Consider the following 21,340-nt stretch of genomic DNA (forward strand, 5'->3'; position numbering starts at 1 on the left):
TTGGCAAATCACAGATTAAAAAAAATCAAACCAAATCTGAAGCCGGGAGCATAGGTTTCCTGAAATTCTTTTATTTATTCATTTAAGAAGAATCAATTACATTTTTTTTTCTCAAAACCCTTGTGATTATGTATGTGATGTAAGGCAAGTATATTAAAATACTTACTGTTCACCTTTTTCCCTCGTTTCCATCATTGCTCCAGTCATCTTCTGGCCCATGTGACCTGAAATGTGACCTGAAATGAGACTAACCAGCTCACATGGGTTTTTCAATGTATGTCTATGGAGCCTTGTTTTGAGTCTTATAAGAATTATATTGGAAAATAAACTTTGTCCCACAGTGTTAATCAGCAATGCTGCAAAGCGGGATGGGTGGGGGTAGGGACTGGTCACAAGTTACGCCACAAGCTCTCAACACAAGTCTGAGAGTCAGAACGAGCCTCTCATAGATTTGAAATGAGTTGTGACCTCCGGCGCACTCTATGAAATACTGGAGATGCCGAAGATTGACGAGCAATGGTGAGAACAGGTGAAGAGGCCAGCGGGTGAGTATAAAACCTGGGGTAGGGGATTTAGTTTCAACGTTATTTTTTTTGTTTTTTTAATTGTAAACGACATGTAACATAAGCAACATACATGTAATATTATTGATCCCCATGCAGGGGGCTTAGTAATAATGATCAAGATTGTAATAACTAGATAGATATTGACTCTAGAATTATGGAAATATAGGAGAAATAAAAGAAATAGGGGGAGAATAGAAAGAAAATGAGAACAGGATAGGGGAGGGGGGTATATAAAGACTGGATCGGATCACATTACAATAAGTTATATACATTCTTACCAAGATAATTATCCAGAGAGTCACGTGAACGGTCGTGGAGCAGGGGATGTGGTTATAGGCAATAAGTTCCCCATGCTTTATATTTCCATATTAAGGGTTTTTTTTTTTTTTTTTAGAACTATATATTTGATGTGACCGAGTTGCAGTGAACTGCAATAAGTACGCCACTAGTAAAAGCACAGAGCTGTGGCGAGTAAACTGCATGTTTCATAGAAAGCTGATCAGATTTGGACTCCCAACGTAGGGCCGGATCCAGGTTTTTGTGGGCCCCATCCACACAGACCTGCACAGATACATACACATACGGGCATACGTACACATACATATTTAAAGAGAAATAAAGAAAACACATATAAATAGACATAAATCTAGACACAGTCATATACACGGACATACATAATATAGACATCATACATGCACACAGACACATTAGAGAGATTTCTAATATTGCGAAGCCGACAACAGCCTCATTCACCTCCCCGCTTGTCTCCATCCAGCTCCTCCTGGGCATATGTCTCTGTCACGCTGATTGGTGGCTGTCACGAGCAGACATGGCCGCACATAGAGCACACTGACACTGCTATACATACATCGCAAGAGAGGCTGGAGACATACACATTACTGGGGGGCGTAAATATTACTGAGGAAAGGGGTATACAGCAATGGGGGGAATACAGCTCTAGAGGGGGGCAGTGGCTCTGGGGTGGGGGGACATGCAGCTCTAGGGGTATACAGCACTGGGGTGGGGGGACATACAGCTCTGGGGGGGTAAAAAGCACCGGGGTAGAGGGGACATAACTCTGGGGGTATAGTAGTATGCAGCCCCCATATTCTTCTATATAGTGTTATGAAGCCACCATAGTCATTTATATAGTATTATGCAGCCCCCCATATGGCACTATGCAGCCCCCCATATGGCACTATGCAGCCCCCTATATGGCACTATGCAGCCCCTATATGGCACTATGCAGCCCCCCTATATGGCACTATGCAGCCCCCTATATGGCACTATGCAGCCCCCTATATGGTACTATGCAGCCCCCATATGGCACTATGCAGCCCCCCATATGGCATTAGGCACTCTCATGTAGTATACAGCCCGCATATAGCACAATGCAGACCCAGATAGCATTAGGCATCCTCATGTAGTATACAGCCCATATATAGCACAGTGCAGGCCTAGATAGCATTAGGCACCCTCATGTAGTATACAGCTCGCTTATAGCACAATGCAGATCGAGATAGCATTAGGCATCCTCATCTAGTACTACCCCCATATAGCACAATGAAGACCTAGATAGCATTAGGCATCCTCATGTTGTATATAGCCTATATATCGCACAATGCAGACCCAGATAGCATTAGGCACTCTCATGTAGTATACAGCCCTCATATAGCACAGTACAGACCCAGATAGCATTAGGCATCCTCATGTACTATACAGTCCGTATTTAACACAATGCAGACCCAGATAGCATGAAGCACCTTCATGTAGTATACAGCCCGTATATAGCACAGTGCAGACCCAGATAGCATTAGGCACCCTCATGTAGTATACAGCCCCCATGGTTCGTCTGGCCACAGTGATTGAATACATACTCACTTTTCCACATTCCCCTGCTGATCGGTCTCCTCAGCGCGTCCATTGCTGTCGCTAGCTCTGCCCTCACTGCAGGTGCACAGTGTTGACGTCACCACGCTCCGCTGCTGATCTGTCAGAGCGCCGCAAGACAGAGCGGGAGAATGATGAGTCAGCGCACCGCCCTATCTCATCATTGCTTTCAATTGTATCGGCAACTGCGATGCCGATACAGTTGAAAGTGCGATCCTTGGCGGGGGATGAGGTTGGTGAGAGCGGGCATCGGGCACCCCTGAGTAGCAGTGGCATGGCCTGTCACTGTGAGTGGGCCCCACAATTTGACCGGGTTTGCCGGGTGCTGACACCGGCCCTTCCCCAACGTATTTGGGATTGATAGTATAAACTAAAGACAGGCCATGAATTTTTATAGGACTGGAAAACCCCATTAATGTAACACAATCATAATTTTTTTTTGCAGTGAGTCTCTGTGGCCTATTGAGGCAAGAAATGCCGCCATTGCCAATCATTGCTTTACCTGTGCTATTAACCGTGTGGGAACTGTGAGTATAAACATGAGCTCGTCCTCCTGAAACTCGCCCTTTTTCATTATTCACACATAAAAATGTTTTATTACTTACATGTTCCCTATGTAAATGATCAAATGCTCTAGTCCCCTGGACGTCGCATCGCCCTGTAGGCGTTTGCATGCTTTCCGTGGCATCACGCCCCTGTGGGCGTGATACCATGGATTTACATGAGTGACATCACAGTCAGCTCCTTGAAATACCGCGCGTGCGTGCTTACCATTCCTGCAGCCTTGCTATTTGGGTGCTTGCATCTCAGCTTCAGATGCACTCTGCGCATGCTCAGAAGACTCTTGCAGTTCCGACCATGCACAGAGCGCATCTGAAGCCGAGAAGCAAGCACCCGGATAACAAGGCTGTGGGAATGGCAAGCGCGGGATCTCAAGAACCTGACGGTGACGTCACTCATGTAAATCCATGGAATCACGCCCACAGGGGCGCGTGATACCGCGGAAAGCATGGAAACGCCCATGAGGCAATGCAACACTCAGGGGGCTAGAGCCTCTGATCATTTACATAGGTAGCATGTTAGTAATAACTTATTTTTATACATTCATATTACACACTATTACAACATCGGGATGGGTAGGAAGGGGTTATTAAGCCACACATGACCCTGCTTCTAGGTTAAAATGTGTAAGGGACCTGACGGGTTCCCTTTTAATGTGATTAAAAGATTAACCAAGTAGGTGAACTGTGAGGGGATCCAAAAACTGGCCTAAATTCTTGATCTTATTGATTATTTATTTATTTTTTTTTTAAGGAACACTTTGAAAACGAGTTCACTTCGGGAGATGGCAAGAAAGGTGACAAAAATAAGACTGCTAGTCTAATATATAAAGCTGTGTGTCGCATTTACAATCACGAAATTTTGCACAGACGCCTCATGTGACCCAGGGAACGTCGTACACTATGTTTTGACAGGAAAATTTAACCCCGCGCTTTACAGTTACTCTCCAAAAACATGCCTCCATTTAAGTGAATGGAGCCTGGAACTACAGTTTATTAATAGCAGCTGTGATTGGTTACTATAGGAACAAAGGCCAGTGTTAGTATAAGAAGCTTATGTGTGAGTTAATAAGATGTCAGTGGGGAGACAGAGAGACAGACTGGGAATGAGACAGATAAAGACAGACCTGGGAAAGAGACAGACCTGGGAGAGAGACGGGTACTACAGCTAGTTACTAATAAATGTGAACTGAGAATCACTTAAATCTCCATATTTTAATTAAAACATGCTTCATACAAAATATAAAATCCCCATATGGTTGTATCAGCTTTGATGATGAAATTTGTGATGCCTACTAATATGGACTAATAAAATTTAAACCCCTTTAAGTACCACATGCTCAATTATATTTCCTGCTAGGACATATCTGAGTGTTGACAATGACTGCCTTTATACCATTAGTGCACAGGCTAATGAACTGGCATATACAGTAGATATGATGTGCATTGGTAAAATGTAACATTTCATTCTGGGATTTAACGGAAAATATATATATATATATATATATATATATATATATATATATATATATATATATAAATATATATAATATATATATAATATATATATATATATATATATATATTATATATATATAATATATCAGTGCCTACATGTAGCATTCAACCCCCTGCAGGTTTAGACATTCGGAATTAACTTGGCATTGGGACATTTGGACTGTAGATCAGCCTGGAAGTGTGAAATGCACTGCAGCAAAAAAGAATGTTGTTTCTTTTTTTTTTTTTTTTTTTTTTTTTTTTTTAAATTGTGAAAACTTTATTCAGAGGGTCATTTATTATTCAACCCCTCAAACCACCAGAATTCTGTTTTGGTTCCCCTAAAGTATTAAGAAGTATATCAGGCACAAAGAACAATGAGCTTCACATGTTTGGATTAATTATCTCTTTTTCCAGCCTTTTCTGACTAATTAAGACCCTCCCCAAACTTGTGAACAGCACTCATACTTGGTCAACGTGGGAAAGACAAAGGAGCATTCCAAGGCCATCAGAGACAAGATCGTGGAGGGTCACAAGGCTGGCAAGGGGTAGAAAACACTTTCCAAGGAGTTGGGCCTACCTGTCTCCACTGTTGGGAGCAATATCCGGAAGTAGAAGGCTTATGGAACTACTGTTAGCCTTCCACGGCCTGGACAGCCTTTGAAAGTTTCCACCCGTGCCGAGGCCGGGCTTGTCCGAAGAGTCAAGGCTAACCCAAGGACAACAAGGAAGGAGCTCCGGGAAGATCTCATGGCAGTGGGGACATTGGTTTCAGTCAATACCATAAGTAACGTACTCCACCGCAATGGTCTCCGTTCCAGACGAGCCCGTAAGGTACCTTTTACTTTCAAAGCGTCATGTCAAGGCTCGTCTACAGTTTGCTCATGATCACTTGGAGGACTCTGAGACAGACTGGTTCAAGGTTCTCTGGTCTGATGAGACCAAGATTGAGATCTTTGGTGCCAACCACACACGTGACGTTTGGAGACTGGATGGCACTGCATACGACCCCAAGAATACCATCCCTACAGTCAAGCATGGTGGTGGCAGCATCATGCTGTGGGGCTGTTTCTCAGCCAAGGGGCCTGGCCATCTGGTCCGCATCCATGGGAAGATGGATAGCACGGCCTACCTGGAGATTTTGGCCAAGAACCTCCGCTCCTCCATCAAGGATCTTAAGATGGGTCGTCATTTCATCTTCCAACAAGACAACGACCCAAAGCACACAGCCAAGAAAACCAAGGCCTGGTTCAAGAGGGAAAAAATCAAGGTGTTGCAGTGGCCCAGTCAGTCTCCTGACCTTAACCCAATTGAAAACTTGTGGAAGGAGCTCAAGATTAAAGTCCACATGAGACACCCAAAGAACCTAGATAACTTGGAGAAGATCTGCATGGAGGAGTGGGCCAAGATAACTCCAGAGACCTGTGCCGGCCTGATCAGGTCTTATAAAAGACGATTATTAGCTGTAATTGCAAACAAGGGTTATTCCACAAAATATTAAACCTAGGGGTTTAATAATAATTGACCCACACTTTTATGTTGAAAATTTATTAAAATTTAACTGAGCAACATAACTTGTTGGTTTGTAAGATTTATGCATCTGTTAATAAATCCCGCTCTTGTTTGAGGTTTGCAGGCTCTAACTTATTTGCATCTTATCAAACCTGCAGGGGGTTGAATACTACTTGTAGGCACTGTGTATATGTATATATGTGTGTGTATGTGTGTATATATATATATATATATATATATATATATATATATATATATATATATATATATATATATATATATATATATATATATATATATATATATATATATATATATATATATATATATATATATATATATATATATATATATATATATATATATATATATATATATATATATATATATATATATATATATATATATATAATATTACATCCATGACATGGGTGTTTTACAACTTTTTGTTTATCAGCATGGTTTTTACTATGACGACCATGTTAATGGACTTCTTTCTTTTCTTCAGCCCATCATGACTTTGGTCACTTTTATGGATCTAGTTATGTAGCAGCTCCTGATGGCAGCCGTACCCCTGGGCTAAGCAGGGTATCTGATGGTCTTCTGATTACTGAGCTGGATCTCAATCTTTGCCGGCAGACTAGCGATAAGTGGAACTTCAAGGTTAGTACCACCAGCAACCAAAACTTGCAAATAACATGAATATGAACACTTGTTAGCATACAAATGCATTATAATGTAAATGTATTACAATTGTAATGAGATATATAAACACAAATACATGCAGTTTTTGAAGGAAGTAAGGCAGGGGGGGTTGTGCCAACATCTTGGAGAGCGAACCACAGATCTGTCGATTTCATGTTCATGTAATTCCGAACTGACTTGCTTAGATATGTGGGGGCCATATCATCACTTCCAGGACTCATAGTTTCATAGCTTTTTAAGGTTGAAGGTATATTTAAGTCCATCGAGGTCAACCCGTAGCCTGACATGTTGATCTAGAGGATGGCAAAAACTCCTTTGGCAGACAGTAAGCTCCATATTGGGGGGGAAAAATTCCTTCCCGACTCCAAATACGGCAATCAGACTTGTTCCCTGGATCAACGCCCCATCACAGAATCTTGCGCAATCAATCATTACAACATTATGTGGCAGAGACTTCCATATTCTCACTGCCCTTACAGTAAAGAATTTGCGTCTGTCATAATGATTAAACCTTCTATACTCCAGATAAGTGGTCCCTAACCTGTGGCGAGAGCCACACGTGGCTCATGAGTCTGTGATGTGTGCCTTATGACTGTGACAGTGTTTTACAACGAAGTACATAATTATACATTTTATTTCCTCTGCCCAAGCGTTTGACCTTTCATTTATCCACATTAAACTTCAATTGCCATTTCGCCGCACACACAAATCCTTCTGTAATATTAAATTATCCTCTTCTGTATTGATTACCTTGCAGAGTTTAGTATCATCTGCAAATATGGGAATTCTACACTATGCCCCCTACAAGGTCCTTAATAAATGGTAAAAAAAAAGGGCCCAATAGGGCGTGGCCTGGACCTCATGTAGGGAGGAAGCAGCACAGGAGAGCTCCTGCCTGGATCCGCTCAAAATCCTGAATACTGGCCCTGTTAATAGGCATAACTAACCTGGAAGGCTGCAATTTTCACCCAGGCATCTAGAGAGGGGAGGATACTAGCACCATGCCGATCCGTATCAGCACGAAAGAGAAGGATAAAGACGTACAGGAATGTGTCCCTGCAGTGGCCAAGATGGCACCAGTAAAAACCAGGCCATCCTGTAGTGCAGCAGTGGGGGCTGCGAGCTGACTGGAGAGATATGCCAGAGTGGCTCCTGTTCCTGATCTGTCTTCCAGTGAGAAGTCTGTGAGAGACACTGAACATAATGTGGAGGATCCAGTGAGTAATCTGAGCCCTGTTTGCTCAGTAGCTCAGCAAATACAGACGCCTGGGCCTGTGATTGAAGGTGGGGGAGGGGGAGATAGCCTGGGTCTGTCCCCGCTGAAGCTGAACCCACACTGGGAGAAATCCTGGCATCAGTTAACACTTGCAACACCACACTGGCCATTTTAAGTAACCAAATGGGAACTGTCACTCTGGATATAGCCTGTATCAAACATGAGCTGCAGGGGGTGACTGCCAGAGGGGGGAGCTAGAAGAACGTGTGAGTGCAGCAGAGGATAAATTGCCACCAATGACACGGGAGCTGGGAAAAGATACACAAAATATCACAACACTGCCGAACAAGGTGGACGATTTAGAGAACCGCTCCTGTAGAAGTAATCTGCACCTGGTGGGGGTCTCGGAGAGGGCAGAAGGGAATGACTCCCTGGGCTTTTTTGAAAAATGGCTAATGGACACCCTTGGCAAAGATGTTTTACCCCCATTCTTTACTATTGAGAGAGCGCACAGGGTCCCTACACGTGCCCCCCCTTCCCGCCAGGAACACCCCCACGTCCTATGTTGCTTAAACTCCTGCATTTTAAAGACAGGGATGCTATTCTGCGCAGATCCAGAGATATTAAGGAACTTGCTATTAATTGGAGGAAGATCTCTATTTTCCCTGATTTTTCCATGAAGGTACAACGTAAAAGGGCGCAATTTATTGAGATTAAACAACATCTGCGTGGATTACAAGTGCCATACTCAATGATGTAGATGATAGACTGCGAATTGCGGTGAATGGAGAAACTCACTTTTTTGATACAGCAGGGGCGGCGCTGTCTTGGCTGGATATTGAGAGGTCCATGAGAAGGAAGAATACTTGAAGATCACCCTTTGTACTGCCAGGTGCTGCTGTTTCTTTTTGTCTGAGACGCTATGCTGGTATAATTACTACTGATCATTTCATTTTGGATCCAGGGCGGGAGATGACCGGTTCACTGTGGACACTCGGTACGGGAACAAGTTGTGGACTCCCTGCTTGGACTCTGGGCGAGTTTTCAAGCCCTGATTCTCTCTATCTGAGAGAAATGTGCAAGTTACACTTGTTTTTGAGGGCGGGGGCACTGTACATTGCTGCGCAGGGCTCTATTTCCCTCCTTGTTTTTTTCGTTTTATTGTTGTATTTTGCAATTAATATGTGGGGTGTGGTGTACCTCAGTCGTGTCGCTCAACCTAATGCTAACAGGAATTGGTGGAGATTGCCTCTCTCCCCCAGGAATGGAGTATGCTCCGGTTTATTATTTTTTAACCTGCTCTTATGGCGACATCACTTAATATTGTAGCGTGGAATGTTAGGGGGCTCAGGAATGTGAATAAGAGGTGTGCTATAGTTACTAATTTGCAAAAGTTTCTCCCGGCTATTCTATGTTTTATCTGAGACCCACATGGTAAGAGATCATGTTCATTGGCTGAGGAAGGGATGGATCACACATGAATATCATTCCACATACTCAACCCATGCACGGGGTGTCGGTGTGTTGGTGCACAAATCCATCCCGTTCTCATGTACAAAATCAGTGGTTGACCCTGGGGGCAGATTTGTTTGTTTACTTTGCACACTGTATGGTATACAATTTATTCTGGTTGCGGTATACATCCCTCCACCGTACTCAGTCGAACCAGTAAGAAGAATCTTGTCTGTTTTAGACTCCTTCCCCCCTGCGCCGACTCTTTTGATAGGAGATTTTAACACATATTTACATCCTTATCTAGATAAGCTACATTCGGGGAACATATCAGAGGACGCAGCCTCAACTTCATTTGCTAGATTGCTGACAGAGCTGGGTTTGGTAGACCTTTGGCGCGTCCAAAACCCCACATCCAAACAGTTTTCCTACTACTCTAGCTCCCACCACACTATGTCACGGATTGACCTGGCTATTGGGAACACACTTATGACCTCATATGTACAAACGGTGGCCTATCTACCTAGAAGCGTATCTGATCACTCACCACTCCATGTTACACTTTCATGGGGGAACCCCCTCACCTTGTCTAGGCCTATCTGGAAACTTAATCCCTTCTGGATCCAGCTTATAGGGGGATCTTTGTATGATACCATTTTAGAATATTTCCAACTTAATAAGTGCTCCGCACCATCACATATAGTCTGGGACTCTATGAAAGCCGTGGTGAGGGGCATCTATATCAGGGAAATATGCATACGTAAAAACCAAAACAGACGCTACACCCAAAGTCTGATTCAGGATGTATCTGTTGCGGAGGCTGCGGTGGTGCTCAACCCGACAGAGGAAACGAAAAACACTCTAGAGAAGGCACAAACGTCACTCAAAGAAAATCTCATGTCGGCGGCAGCAAATAAACGTTACTTCCTCAAATAGAAATATTTCATAGAGGGGGAGGGAGTAGGGCACCTACTAGCCATGGTCATTAGGGCGCAGGAAGGATCTTCATATATAAATAGGCTGAAGACTGAGTCGGGTGACCTTGTAACAGAAAGTGAGGATATAGTGAGGGAGATAAAGAGGTATTATATTCGACTATACACATCAGACTGTGACCTTACGGAGACTGAGAGCAATATTTGGATGCTCTCTCTCTCCCCACACTAGCCGACGAAGAAAGGGATTTGTTGGATCGAGACTTCTTGTTGGAAGAATTAGAGGAAGCGCTTGGCCAGACGCAAAATGAAAAAGCTATGGGAACGGATGGCCTGCCTGGCGAGTTTTGTAAAACGTATGCACCCTTACTGCTACCTAAACTACTTAAAGTATTTGAAGAGGCTGAAAGGCAGAGAGGGTCCTCCCGCCTTCTATGAGGGAAGCTTTTAATGGTCTTCATATTAAAACCCGGAAAAGATCCAGAGATCCCGGACTCGTACCGCCCAATCTCTCTACTACCAACAGATGTTAAATTACTGGCCAAGGTGCTCTCCAATAGGATGTCTCGAGTCATCTCATCTATTATACAGAATGATCAAACAGGATTTATTCCATGTAGAGCCACATCTATGAATCTTAGAAAATTATACTTAGGGATTCAGCATAGTTCTGAGAAGCTAGGGGAAAGGGCAATTTTGTCCTTAGACGCCACTAAGGCATTCGATAGCTTAGAATGGGGGTATTTGTGGGCGGTACTTCGAAAAATGGGTTTTAGACACAGATTTATAAATTGGGTGAAGCTGCTATATGACTCACCGGTGGCGAAGGTTAGGGCTAATGGCAGGGTCTGAGTCTTTTCCTCTTGGAAGAGGTACTAGACAGGGGTGCCCTCTCTCGTCCTTGCTACTTGCTACTGCAGTGGAGCCATTGGCAGTTGCAATACGGAAGTTCAGGGAGATAACGGGATTTAGGTGTGGAGCAGTGGAGCAGAAGATATCATTATATGCAGAAGACCTACTTTTATATTTAGACAGGGTACACTCCTCGATTTTTGACGGCAATGGATATTATTCAAGAATTTGGGCGGAGGTCTGGCCTTCGGATTAATTGGTCCAAATCGGCTTTAATGCCGATAGACCCTCTCCCGGTGGATTTCTCGGACTTGCAGATACCGGTTCCTGTGGTCCGAGAGTTTAAGTATCTGGGAGTAGCTGTTAGTCCAAATCCGAAGGATTTCCAGGCCCTAAATCTGGAACCCCTGTTGCAGAGGATCAGAGCAAAGGTACACACCTGGTGTCGCTTGCCGCTATCAAATATCGGTAGATCCAACTTAATCAAAATGGTAATGATGCCACAATTACTATATCTTATACATAACTCTCCAGTGTGGATACGTAGGGAATTTTTTGCAAAAATTAATACATTATTCCGGGAACTTATCTGGAAGAAAAAACAGGCTAGGATTCGACTGGAAGTGCTACAGCAGGGAAAGGAGGAGGGAGGACTGGCGGTACCAAACCCATATATATGGGGTTATATATATATTAGCCTCCCAGATGCAACATCTTAGGGGTTGGGGCAAAGAAGGAGCGTGTGATAATAGTGGTGATATAGTGAGAGAGGGATCGGTATGGAAATATCCGGGTTACCAGTTGGATGTGAGACAAAGACAGATAAATTGGGCACGATATCCCATGTTGGCTATGATATTTAGGGTATGGGACAGAGGTAAGTTTCTTTTGAAGATAAATGGGCTTACGGAGTTCTGGCCACTGTGGCGGAACCCGGATTTGCCAGAAATTAAAAAAATAGTGGGGTTCAGAGGATGGGAAGATAAGGGATCCATTTAGCGTCACAAGTACTACAAAATAATATTCTTAAGAGTTTTGAGCAATTGAGAACGGAGTTTCACCTCCCGCATCTCTTCTTTTATCAATACTTACAGCTGAGACACGCACTGGAAAGACAGAGGAGGACAAACCTGGTGACTGTGGCACAAAATCAAACATTACATATACTACTTACATCTGAGTCCTCTAAAGGTCTTATTTCTGAACTATACAAAAGATTACTACCTGCCCATCTGGAGACATACCCACTGACAAAAGTAAATGGGAACGGGACGTTTGTCTCCTGACGGAAGACCAGTGGTCCGACATTCTAGAACAGGTCCCTAAACTGGCGGTCTCTGAGTGCCAAAGACTTTCTCAAATATATCTCATCCACAGGGTATATAAAACTCCCAGCCTATTATTCAGGATGGGACTTGGATCAAATACACAATGTGTTAGGTGTGGACAGGATGATGCCCATTTGATGCATGTTATGTGGGAGTGTGGACACATTGGTGATTTCTGGAAACAAACCCTGGAACTCATAGACCAAATATATCATATCACAATACAACCGTCGCCTCGTCTATGTTTGTTGAGTCTGTGGGAGGGAGGCGTAGACCCGGACTCTCCAACAGCCCTGGGAATAGCACGTATCCTGTGTCAAGCAAGGAAGATACTGGCATACCATTGGTTAGATCCTCTACCACCAACATTACCAGAGCTTAAAAATAAATTAGATAATGTCATTACATTGTAAAGGGGAGTTTATTTAAAAAGAAAAACACTGAGAAAGTTTTACAAAATCTGGCAGCCATGGATGGAGTCGCCGGGTCTCCCCTCTGGGGCACTAGTGCAGGATGCAATGTTGGACCAGTTACTGTTGTGCTTGCAGTGAATAGAACGTTTGGGGAGTAAAAGTTAAAACTAGTGTTTTACGTGGCGAAGTGGACTTTGAGCGGCGCTGTGGGAGGGGGCCGGAAGGGTGTGATTGATGACTAAATGGGGAGAGAGAGGCAAGCGGGTATGGAAATATGATGTGGAGCGACACGGCTGATGGAGGAGACTTTTCTATTAGACTGAGGTATTATTGCATAATTTATCTGCAGAGCCATGTTGTTTGTAGGCTCAATTTATATAACTGATCTAAGAATCCCTTTATATATATATATATATATATATATATATATATATATATATATATATATATATATATATATATATATATATATATATATATATATATATATATATATATATATATATATATATATATATATATATATATATATATATATATATATATATATGTGTACGCTTTTACTAGTTATATAAGGTGCAATATATTTTCTCTGTATTGATTCCTGGTTGTTTAATAAAAAAAGATCTGATTTTTTTTTTTTTTTTTTTTTAAAAAAAGGGCCCAATACTGACCCTGTGACACCCCACTATTAACTGTAACACAGTCCGAGTGTGTTCCATTAATTACCACCCCTTTGTTTTCTGTCACTAAGCCAGTTCTTAACCCAATTACACATATTTTCGTCTATTCCCATCAATCTAATTTTATGTACCAACCTTTTTTATGGGACTGTATCAAATGCCTTTGAAAAATCCATGTAGACAACATCCACTGCATTTCCCTGGTCCAGTCTGGAACTTACCTTCTCATAGACGCTGATTAGATTCGTTTAACATGACCGATCCCTCATAAATCCATCTTGATACTGGGTCATGAGGTTATTCTTCTTGAGATACTCCAGGATAGCATCTCTTAGAAAACCCTCAATGATTTTAGCCACAGTCGAGGTTAAATTTACCAGCCTATAATTTCCAGGCTCAGATTTTGTCCCTCTTTTGAATATTGGCACCACATTTGCTATGCGCCAGTCCTGTGGTACAGTTTTTCCTGTTATGGAATCTGTGATTTTAAAAATAATGGTGTGTCTATTACTTATGTCCTGAAGTACTTGGGCGTGTATGCCTTTGGGATTTGTTTACTTTTGGTGGTGTCTGCTGAGTTAAGCAAGTGACATTTCATGGATAATTTGCTATTCCTGATCATGGCGTTGGTCATAGGATTTTCTTGTATAAACAATATAGAGTAAACAGCATTTAGCAGACTAGATTTCCTTCATCCTCTTCAACCATTTCACCCAGACTATTTTTGAGGGGGCCAACACTATCATTTTTGAGTTTCTTACTGTTTCTGTAGTTGATGAATAATTTTGGATTATTTTTACTTTCTCTGATAATGAGTCGTTGTCTCAATCTTTGCTGCCTTGATTTGCTTTTCACAGAATTGAATATAATTTTCTATAAGTATTTAATGCCTCCTCAATATCCTCTTGCTTTAATTCTCTAAACACTTTTTGCGCCCCTTACAGCTCTATCTAGACATAGTGGTTTCCTCCTATTTCTAGCTTGTTTATCCCCATAGGGTATATACTGTATTTGCACATGTCCTAATCAGGATACTTATAAAAGTGTCCCATTTGCTTTGTGTGCTTTTATTTCTCAGGCTATTGTCCCAGTTTATGAAACTGAGTTCGTCTCTTACACAGTACGTTGGAAATTCACCTTCCTGAAATTGTGTCTTTGTAGTCCGTCTATGGTACATTTTATAAAAGAATACATAAAAAGTTATTATTTTGTGATCACTATTACCCAAGTGACCCCCAACCCCTTTTTGTTTACGCTGACAACAACCTTCCTGCTGAGTTCCACGAAAAACTGTGCATACATATAGATAGATAAATTGATGCTTTGATGCTGTTTTAAAGTCAGCGGGTGGCGACACCAAATATTGATGTGACTTAGATTACCGTAATCTTTTGTTCATTCACTTTGCATTTTGTTCATTGACCTAAACAAATGAATATGTTTATTATTGAAAGCATTCTTACTTTTCAGCTGTCATGATTCCTCTGCTTAGTGATCAGGGCATGTTGAGCTGTCAGTTGGGTGAGTGACAGCTCGGGTGTTCAATCTCATACTGGGAAGTGCTGGGTCTCTGCAGGTATTCTGTGTTCCTGATAATTGCCCAGCTATTTAGCTGAGCAGTTTATCGCAGAGGACTGCATGTATTAACCTTCTATTTAGTGGTACGTGTTGGTCTCTGTTTTCTGAGCTGTGTGGATTGATCTTTTGTTTCCAGACCTCTGACTTCATTTTACCGTCCTTTTGCCTTGTCGCTTTGCTATGATCCGCTACCATCTAGGTATTCTGACTCCGGACTGTGACCTGACTACATCCGTCTATCCCCTTAATCTTGACATGGTCTCCTGATACCTGACCCCCAAAACATTCGACTTTCCTCTCACTCAACTGGTTTGTGTAGTGACTAGAGCTAATCGAACGCCCCAAAAACCGGGACCAGCGGATCACTGACAGATATAAAAATAAGTCTGATCCACTCCGGAATCCGGTACCCATTTAAGTCAATGGGCACCAGAATCCAGAGATTAAAAAAGTCTGTGGAGGGGATATGGGGGCATGAGTGCGTGCAGTATACTCACCGAGGCTGTGTTATGGCGGCACACTCCTTCCGGGTCACACTTTTACCTTCTGGAGCCGACAATTCAATATTCACTACTTTGCCCGCCCACGGCGCATGTAATTGGTTGCAGTTAGACGTGCCCCCACCCTGAGTAGCAGCGTGTCACCTGACTGTAACCAATAACAGGCAGCAGGATGGCCGGCGGGCGGGGAAAGCAGTACAAGTGGCTTCCGCGTCAGTATGGTGGTAAAAAATAAAACCATCGGCAGCACAGATATAGCCCGCAGCTGCAGCCCCAGCTGTCGAGCTGTATCTGTGCTGTGTATCCAGTGCCCACAATCACACATGCGAGGCTTTGCCATGGCAGACTCTCGCGAGTCCCTCGCAAGTGTGACTCCAGCCTAAGAGAAACCGCATGCGGCTATTTTTTTTATTTTTTTTATTTAAATAATTAATTAAAAACTGTGCGGTTTTCCCACCCACCCAATTTTCATCCCCAGCCATGATAACACCGGCTGGGGGCTGGTATTCCAGCCCCCAGCCACCCGGTATTGCTGCTTCTATTAGATGAGACAATCCTGGTGCGATACGGCTCTTCCCGATGGCGTGATGCGATGCCAATCGGGGTAATGAGAGGTTAATAGCAGCGCACAACTGCTACTAAACCCTAGGTTTGTGATGGCACAGGCGTCTATGAGATACCTGCATCACAAACCTGTAAATAAACAAGACACCGAGAAAAATCCTTTATTTGGAATAAAATACAAACGCACACCCTCCTCCACCAATTTATTAACCCCCAACACAGCCTTCCAGGTCTGTCGTAATCCACACAAGGTCCCATGCTGCTTCAGCTCTGCTACATCTGAATATCACAGAGAGAGGCCATAGAGAACGATCGCTCTCTGTGAGCTCCAGTGAATGAATGAGCTGCGCAATGAGGGGTGATGTCACTCACAATTTTTGGTCACAGCTGGAGGTTCCCATGGTCCGTCACATGAGATCGCAGGTAAACATGACCTCAGATGGAGGTCACTGAGTTCACAGACCTGCATCTCCTAGCAGAAAATCGCACTTTTTTTTTGGCCAAGAGATGCAAATTTGGTGCTGAAATTTTTACACCATATTCCGGCATCTAATTTACACCTCTTGGCAAAAAAAGCGGTGTACTGACGCATTTTTTTGCCGCGTTTTTTGCCGCAGTTTTTTTTTTTTTTTTTTTGCCAGGAGGTGCACAATTGGTGCTGTAATCGTCTGCACCAGATTCAGCACTAAATTTCCACCTGCTAGCAGAAAATATATTTATTTATTTTCATTTTTGGGCCAAGGGATGCAAATTTGGTGCTAAAATTGTTACCAATTTGTATGTATCAGCTCACTGTGTATAAGCTCACTCCTGGCTTCTCCCTGGAGCACGGACAGGCGCTGCCGCGATTTTTGCCGCATTTTTTTTTTTTTTTTTTTTGCCAGGAGGTGCACATTTGGTGCTGAAATCATCTAGAAATACATGCACACTCCTGTCAGAAGAGTGCTGCTGTGCCGGTGAGGTCAGACTCGTGCGAGTCTGCCAGGCATGACATCACCCAGCACAGCCTGCCGTTCTCTGAACATGAGCCTGCATGTACCTAGAAACACATGCACGCTCCTGTCAGAAGTGTGTGGCTGTGCTGTGATGTCAAACTCGCGGGATTCCCTCGCAATTGTGACTGCGACTTTAGAAGAAACGCATGCGGCTTTTTTTATTTATTTATTTATTTAAATAAATAATTTTAAAAAAAAGACGTGCGGTCCCCCCTAATTTTCATCCCCAGCCATGATAATGCCGGCTGGTGGCTGGTATTCAGCCCACAGCCGCCCGGTATTGCCGCATCTATTATATGTGACAATCCCGGTACATTACCGGCCCTTCCCGTTGGCCTGGTGCGGTGCCAAACGGGGTAATGAGGGGTTAATAGCAGCACACAGCTGCTACTAAACTCTAGGTTTGTGATGGCACAGGCGTCTATGAGATACCTGCATCACACAAACCTGTAAATAAACAAGACACCGAGAAATATCCTTTATTTGCAATAAAGTACAAAACGCACCCTCCTTCACCACTTTATTACCCCCAACACCCTGCAGCTCCGGCGTAATCCACACGAGATCCCACGAAGACACATCCAGCTCTGCTACATCTCAGAGTGAGCAGCCATAGAGAATACTGCCAGCTCTGAGTGTAGCCTATTACACCGATAAGCGATGACTGTCACAGGCTGAGGAGGCGTGTCAGCGTGGAACCAATCACAGACTAGAGGACGGCCGGTGGGTTGGGAAAACACGGAAAGCTGTGTGTATGCGATTATACAATACAAGAAGTGAATGCGCAACCCGGGAGCAGTGTGCCGCCATGACACAGAGTCTCGGTAAGTATGAAACTCTCACTTATTTCTTCTGTTCTTTATTTTTACTTTACTTGCTGAATCCAGGTCATGCACCCGGAATCCCGCGCCCGAGCCCGGCACCCAAATATTGAAACCGCGCGGATCCGGACTTTTACAGTCCGGATCCGCTCAGCCCTAGTAGTGACTAGTGTCACAGCAGCATTCTTTTCCACACTTGCCTAAAACATTTGTGAAAATATGCCCAAGCACAAATAAGAAATTGGTTGCTACCTACCTGCCTGTTGTGCCCGATGCTGTTCTTTGCAGTCACAGACCACTCTGGCTGACAATTCAGAGGCTTCGTCAATAGAGTGGAGGCTTCGTTTCTGCTCTGCTGACTGGGTGGGACAACCGCTGCCTAACTGGGGGAGCAAGCTGTCAATCAGCATGACGTTGACTATCCCTCTGTCTACAGAGCAGAGCGGATGAGAAGCTGCCGCTCTGTTGATGCAATATCAGCGGAAGCGGCTAAATCGCCATTAGGAGCGGTATATGACCGTTCTGTGCTGGCAAAAGCGGCATTGGGCACAACAGGTAGGTTGTTTTTTTTTGTTAAAGTCCCGGACATACGCTTTAATGTATAAACCAGTGGAAAAAAAAACCCCTAAGAGAAAATAGCCAAATTGTGCCCAAAGTGTCAATATTTTGTGTGGCCACCATTATTTTCAAGCACTGTGTCAACTCTCTTAGCCGTGGGGTTCACTAGAGCTTCACAGGAGCCACTGGAATCCTCTTCCACTCCTCCATGAAGACCTCAGAGACCTTCCGCTACCCCACCTTTAATTTGAGGACCAGTCCAGCACCTCTATCCTCGGTTTCTTTAGCAAGGCAATGATCGTCTTCAATGTGTGTTTTGGGATCGTTATCATTTTGGAATACTGCTCTGCAGCCCAGTTTCTGAAGGGAGAGGATCATGCCCTACTTCAGTATGTCACAGTACATGGTTGCCTCAATGAACTGTAGCTCCCTTCAGCCGACAGCACTCATGCTGCCCCAAACCATGACACTCCCATCACCATACTTAACTGTGGACACACTTGTCTTTTTACTCCTCACCTGGTTGCAGTCACACACACTGGACACCATCTGAAGCAAACAAGAGGTGCCATGTTAAACGAGCTTCCCGTAACCAGTAAGGTCTGTTTCACACGTCAGTATTATGCCAAAACCAGGTTTGTCTCCAAAATAGAGAACAGGTGTCAGTCTTTCAAATATTGTAGTTCTTTGAACGTTCCACTCCTGGTTTTGACATCCAAATACTGATGAAACACTAATGCAAAATACTGACGTGTGAAAGAGGCCTAAGGCCCTGTGCGCATGCTGTGGGTTCTGCAGCGGGATCTGCAGCGGTTTTGCTGCATGAATTGCTGCAGAAAATGTTTATAACCTTTCTGCAGTCATTCCCCAGCAAAACCTATGGTAAAAAAAATATGCTGTGCGCGCACTTGGGATTTTTTTCCCCTACAGGTTTTGCTGCAGTATTTCTGCAGCAAAAATAATGTGCATGTCACTTCTTTTCTGCAGGTACCTGCAGTTTTTGCAATAGATAATGGTAAAAAAACGCAGGGAACAACCTGCGGAAAATTCGCGGCAAAGCCGCAGCAAACCTCAGTAAAACCACATGCGGTTTTCGGATGCGGTTTGCTGCGTTTTTTTACCGCAGGTGCAATAATCTTTCAGAGGGTGTGGAATTTTCTTAAGATAATTCCATTTTCTAGTGCTCACAGGGCCTAAGAGAGAGTGTGTGATTGATAACACCAACTTTTCCACACCTGCTCCCCATTCACACCTAAGATCTTGTAACACTAATGAGTCTCATGACATTGGGGAGGGAAAATGGCTAATTGGGCACAATTTTGTTCATTTTCACTTAAGGTGTACTCACTTTTGTTGCCAGTGGTTTACACACTAACTGCTTTAGAGGGCACACCAAATTTATACTTATACAAGCTGGACACTGACTACTTTACGTTGTATGACATTATATAATACAAAAATGTGAGGGGTGTATTCAGTGTGTGTGTACGTGTGTCTGCTGATAAGTCTTTGGCTTTGTGATCCTTTTTTGTTTTTATGGTAATGAATGTTACATCGCATGAAAGCCTTGTCTAATATGTTTTCAAAATTTTGTTTTGTTGCTCATGGCAACAGTATTCTACGCGGGGAAAACAAAATGGCGGCGTCTAATGCGATATTCACAACAACTGAGAGCAGAGGAGTGATAAAATTCTTGTTTCTGCAAAGAAAGTCCGCGAAGGATATTCATAGTGATATGTCACAGACATTGGGGGGATCAATGCTTTTCATATTCCACAGTTAAAGGGGTGGTTCACCCATATTTTTTATTGTCTAGATCGATATTATATTGAGAAACAATGTTTCTCTCAAATACCTTGTGTTGTCAATAGTGCCTGTGAGAGGCGCTATTGCAGACCGCTGCTCCCCGTCCAGTGACGTACCCGTCCAATGCTGCCTCGTCACATCCGTGCAGCCGGCTACAGTCTTCCAGACTCTGAGCTGTGAGCGGTGTTTCACTGCTGTCACAGCCCATTTGCTCCCTCCTCCTCCTCCCTCCTAGCACGGCGCGTCTCCTGCTCCCCCCTCCCTCCTCGCTGAACGCTGCAAGCAAGAGACATGCTGTGAGGGAGGAGGAGCAGGGAGCAGATGGGCTCAGAATGTAGCCGGCTACACGGATGTGACGAGGCAGCATTGGACGGGTACGTCACTGGACGGGGAGCAGCGGTCTGCAATAGCGCCTCTCACAGGCACTATTGACAACACAAGGTATTTGAGAGAAACATTGTTTCTCAATATAATATCGATCTAGACAATAAAAAATATGGGTGAACCACCCCTTTAAGAACTGGGTTGCCAAGTTTAAAATGGGCCAGTTCAGCACCAACGATGAGGAACGTCCTGGACAACTGAGTGTGGTGGTTGTTCTGGAGATCGTCGATGCTGTGCACAACCTCATACTGGAGAATCGAATATTAGATAAAGCAATAGCAGACATCATGGGGATTTCCTGTGAACGTGTTTGTGTCATTATCCATGAACATTTGAACATGAGGAAGCTATCTGCAAAGTGGGTCCCCAAATGTTTGACAACAAACAAATCAGAGAAGCATCGAGTGAAAACGTCCCGGTCCATTTGTCAGCGTTTTCGGACTGATTAGAATTTCCTGGATCGACTGGTCACTATGGAGGAGACCTGGATTTCTTTGTAAGACCCTGAAAACAAGGAGGAGTCAG

General features: G+C 43.5%; 1 protein-coding gene across 1 annotated transcript in view; it reads left to right on the top strand.

Annotated features, from left to right (window-relative positions):
- The window catches only part of UPB1 (beta-ureidopropionase 1), a 52,446-nt gene that overhangs the window by 23,898 nt on the left and 7,208 nt on the right, over positions 1 to 21,340 (top strand). The window contains exons 5-7 of the mRNA XM_075322252.1: positions 2,902 to 2,983; positions 3,771 to 3,813; positions 6,534 to 6,688. Coding sequence (XP_075178367.1) covers positions 2,902 to 2,983; positions 3,771 to 3,813; positions 6,534 to 6,688 — 280 coding nt within the window. The remainder of the gene's footprint in view (positions 1 to 2,901; positions 2,984 to 3,770; positions 3,814 to 6,533; positions 6,689 to 21,340) is intronic.

This window comes from Anomaloglossus baeobatrachus, chromosome 1 (assembly GCF_048569485.1).
Source record: "Anomaloglossus baeobatrachus isolate aAnoBae1 chromosome 1, aAnoBae1.hap1, whole genome shotgun sequence".
NCBI classification, from domain to species: Eukaryota; Metazoa; Chordata; class Amphibia; order Anura; family Aromobatidae; genus Anomaloglossus; species Anomaloglossus baeobatrachus.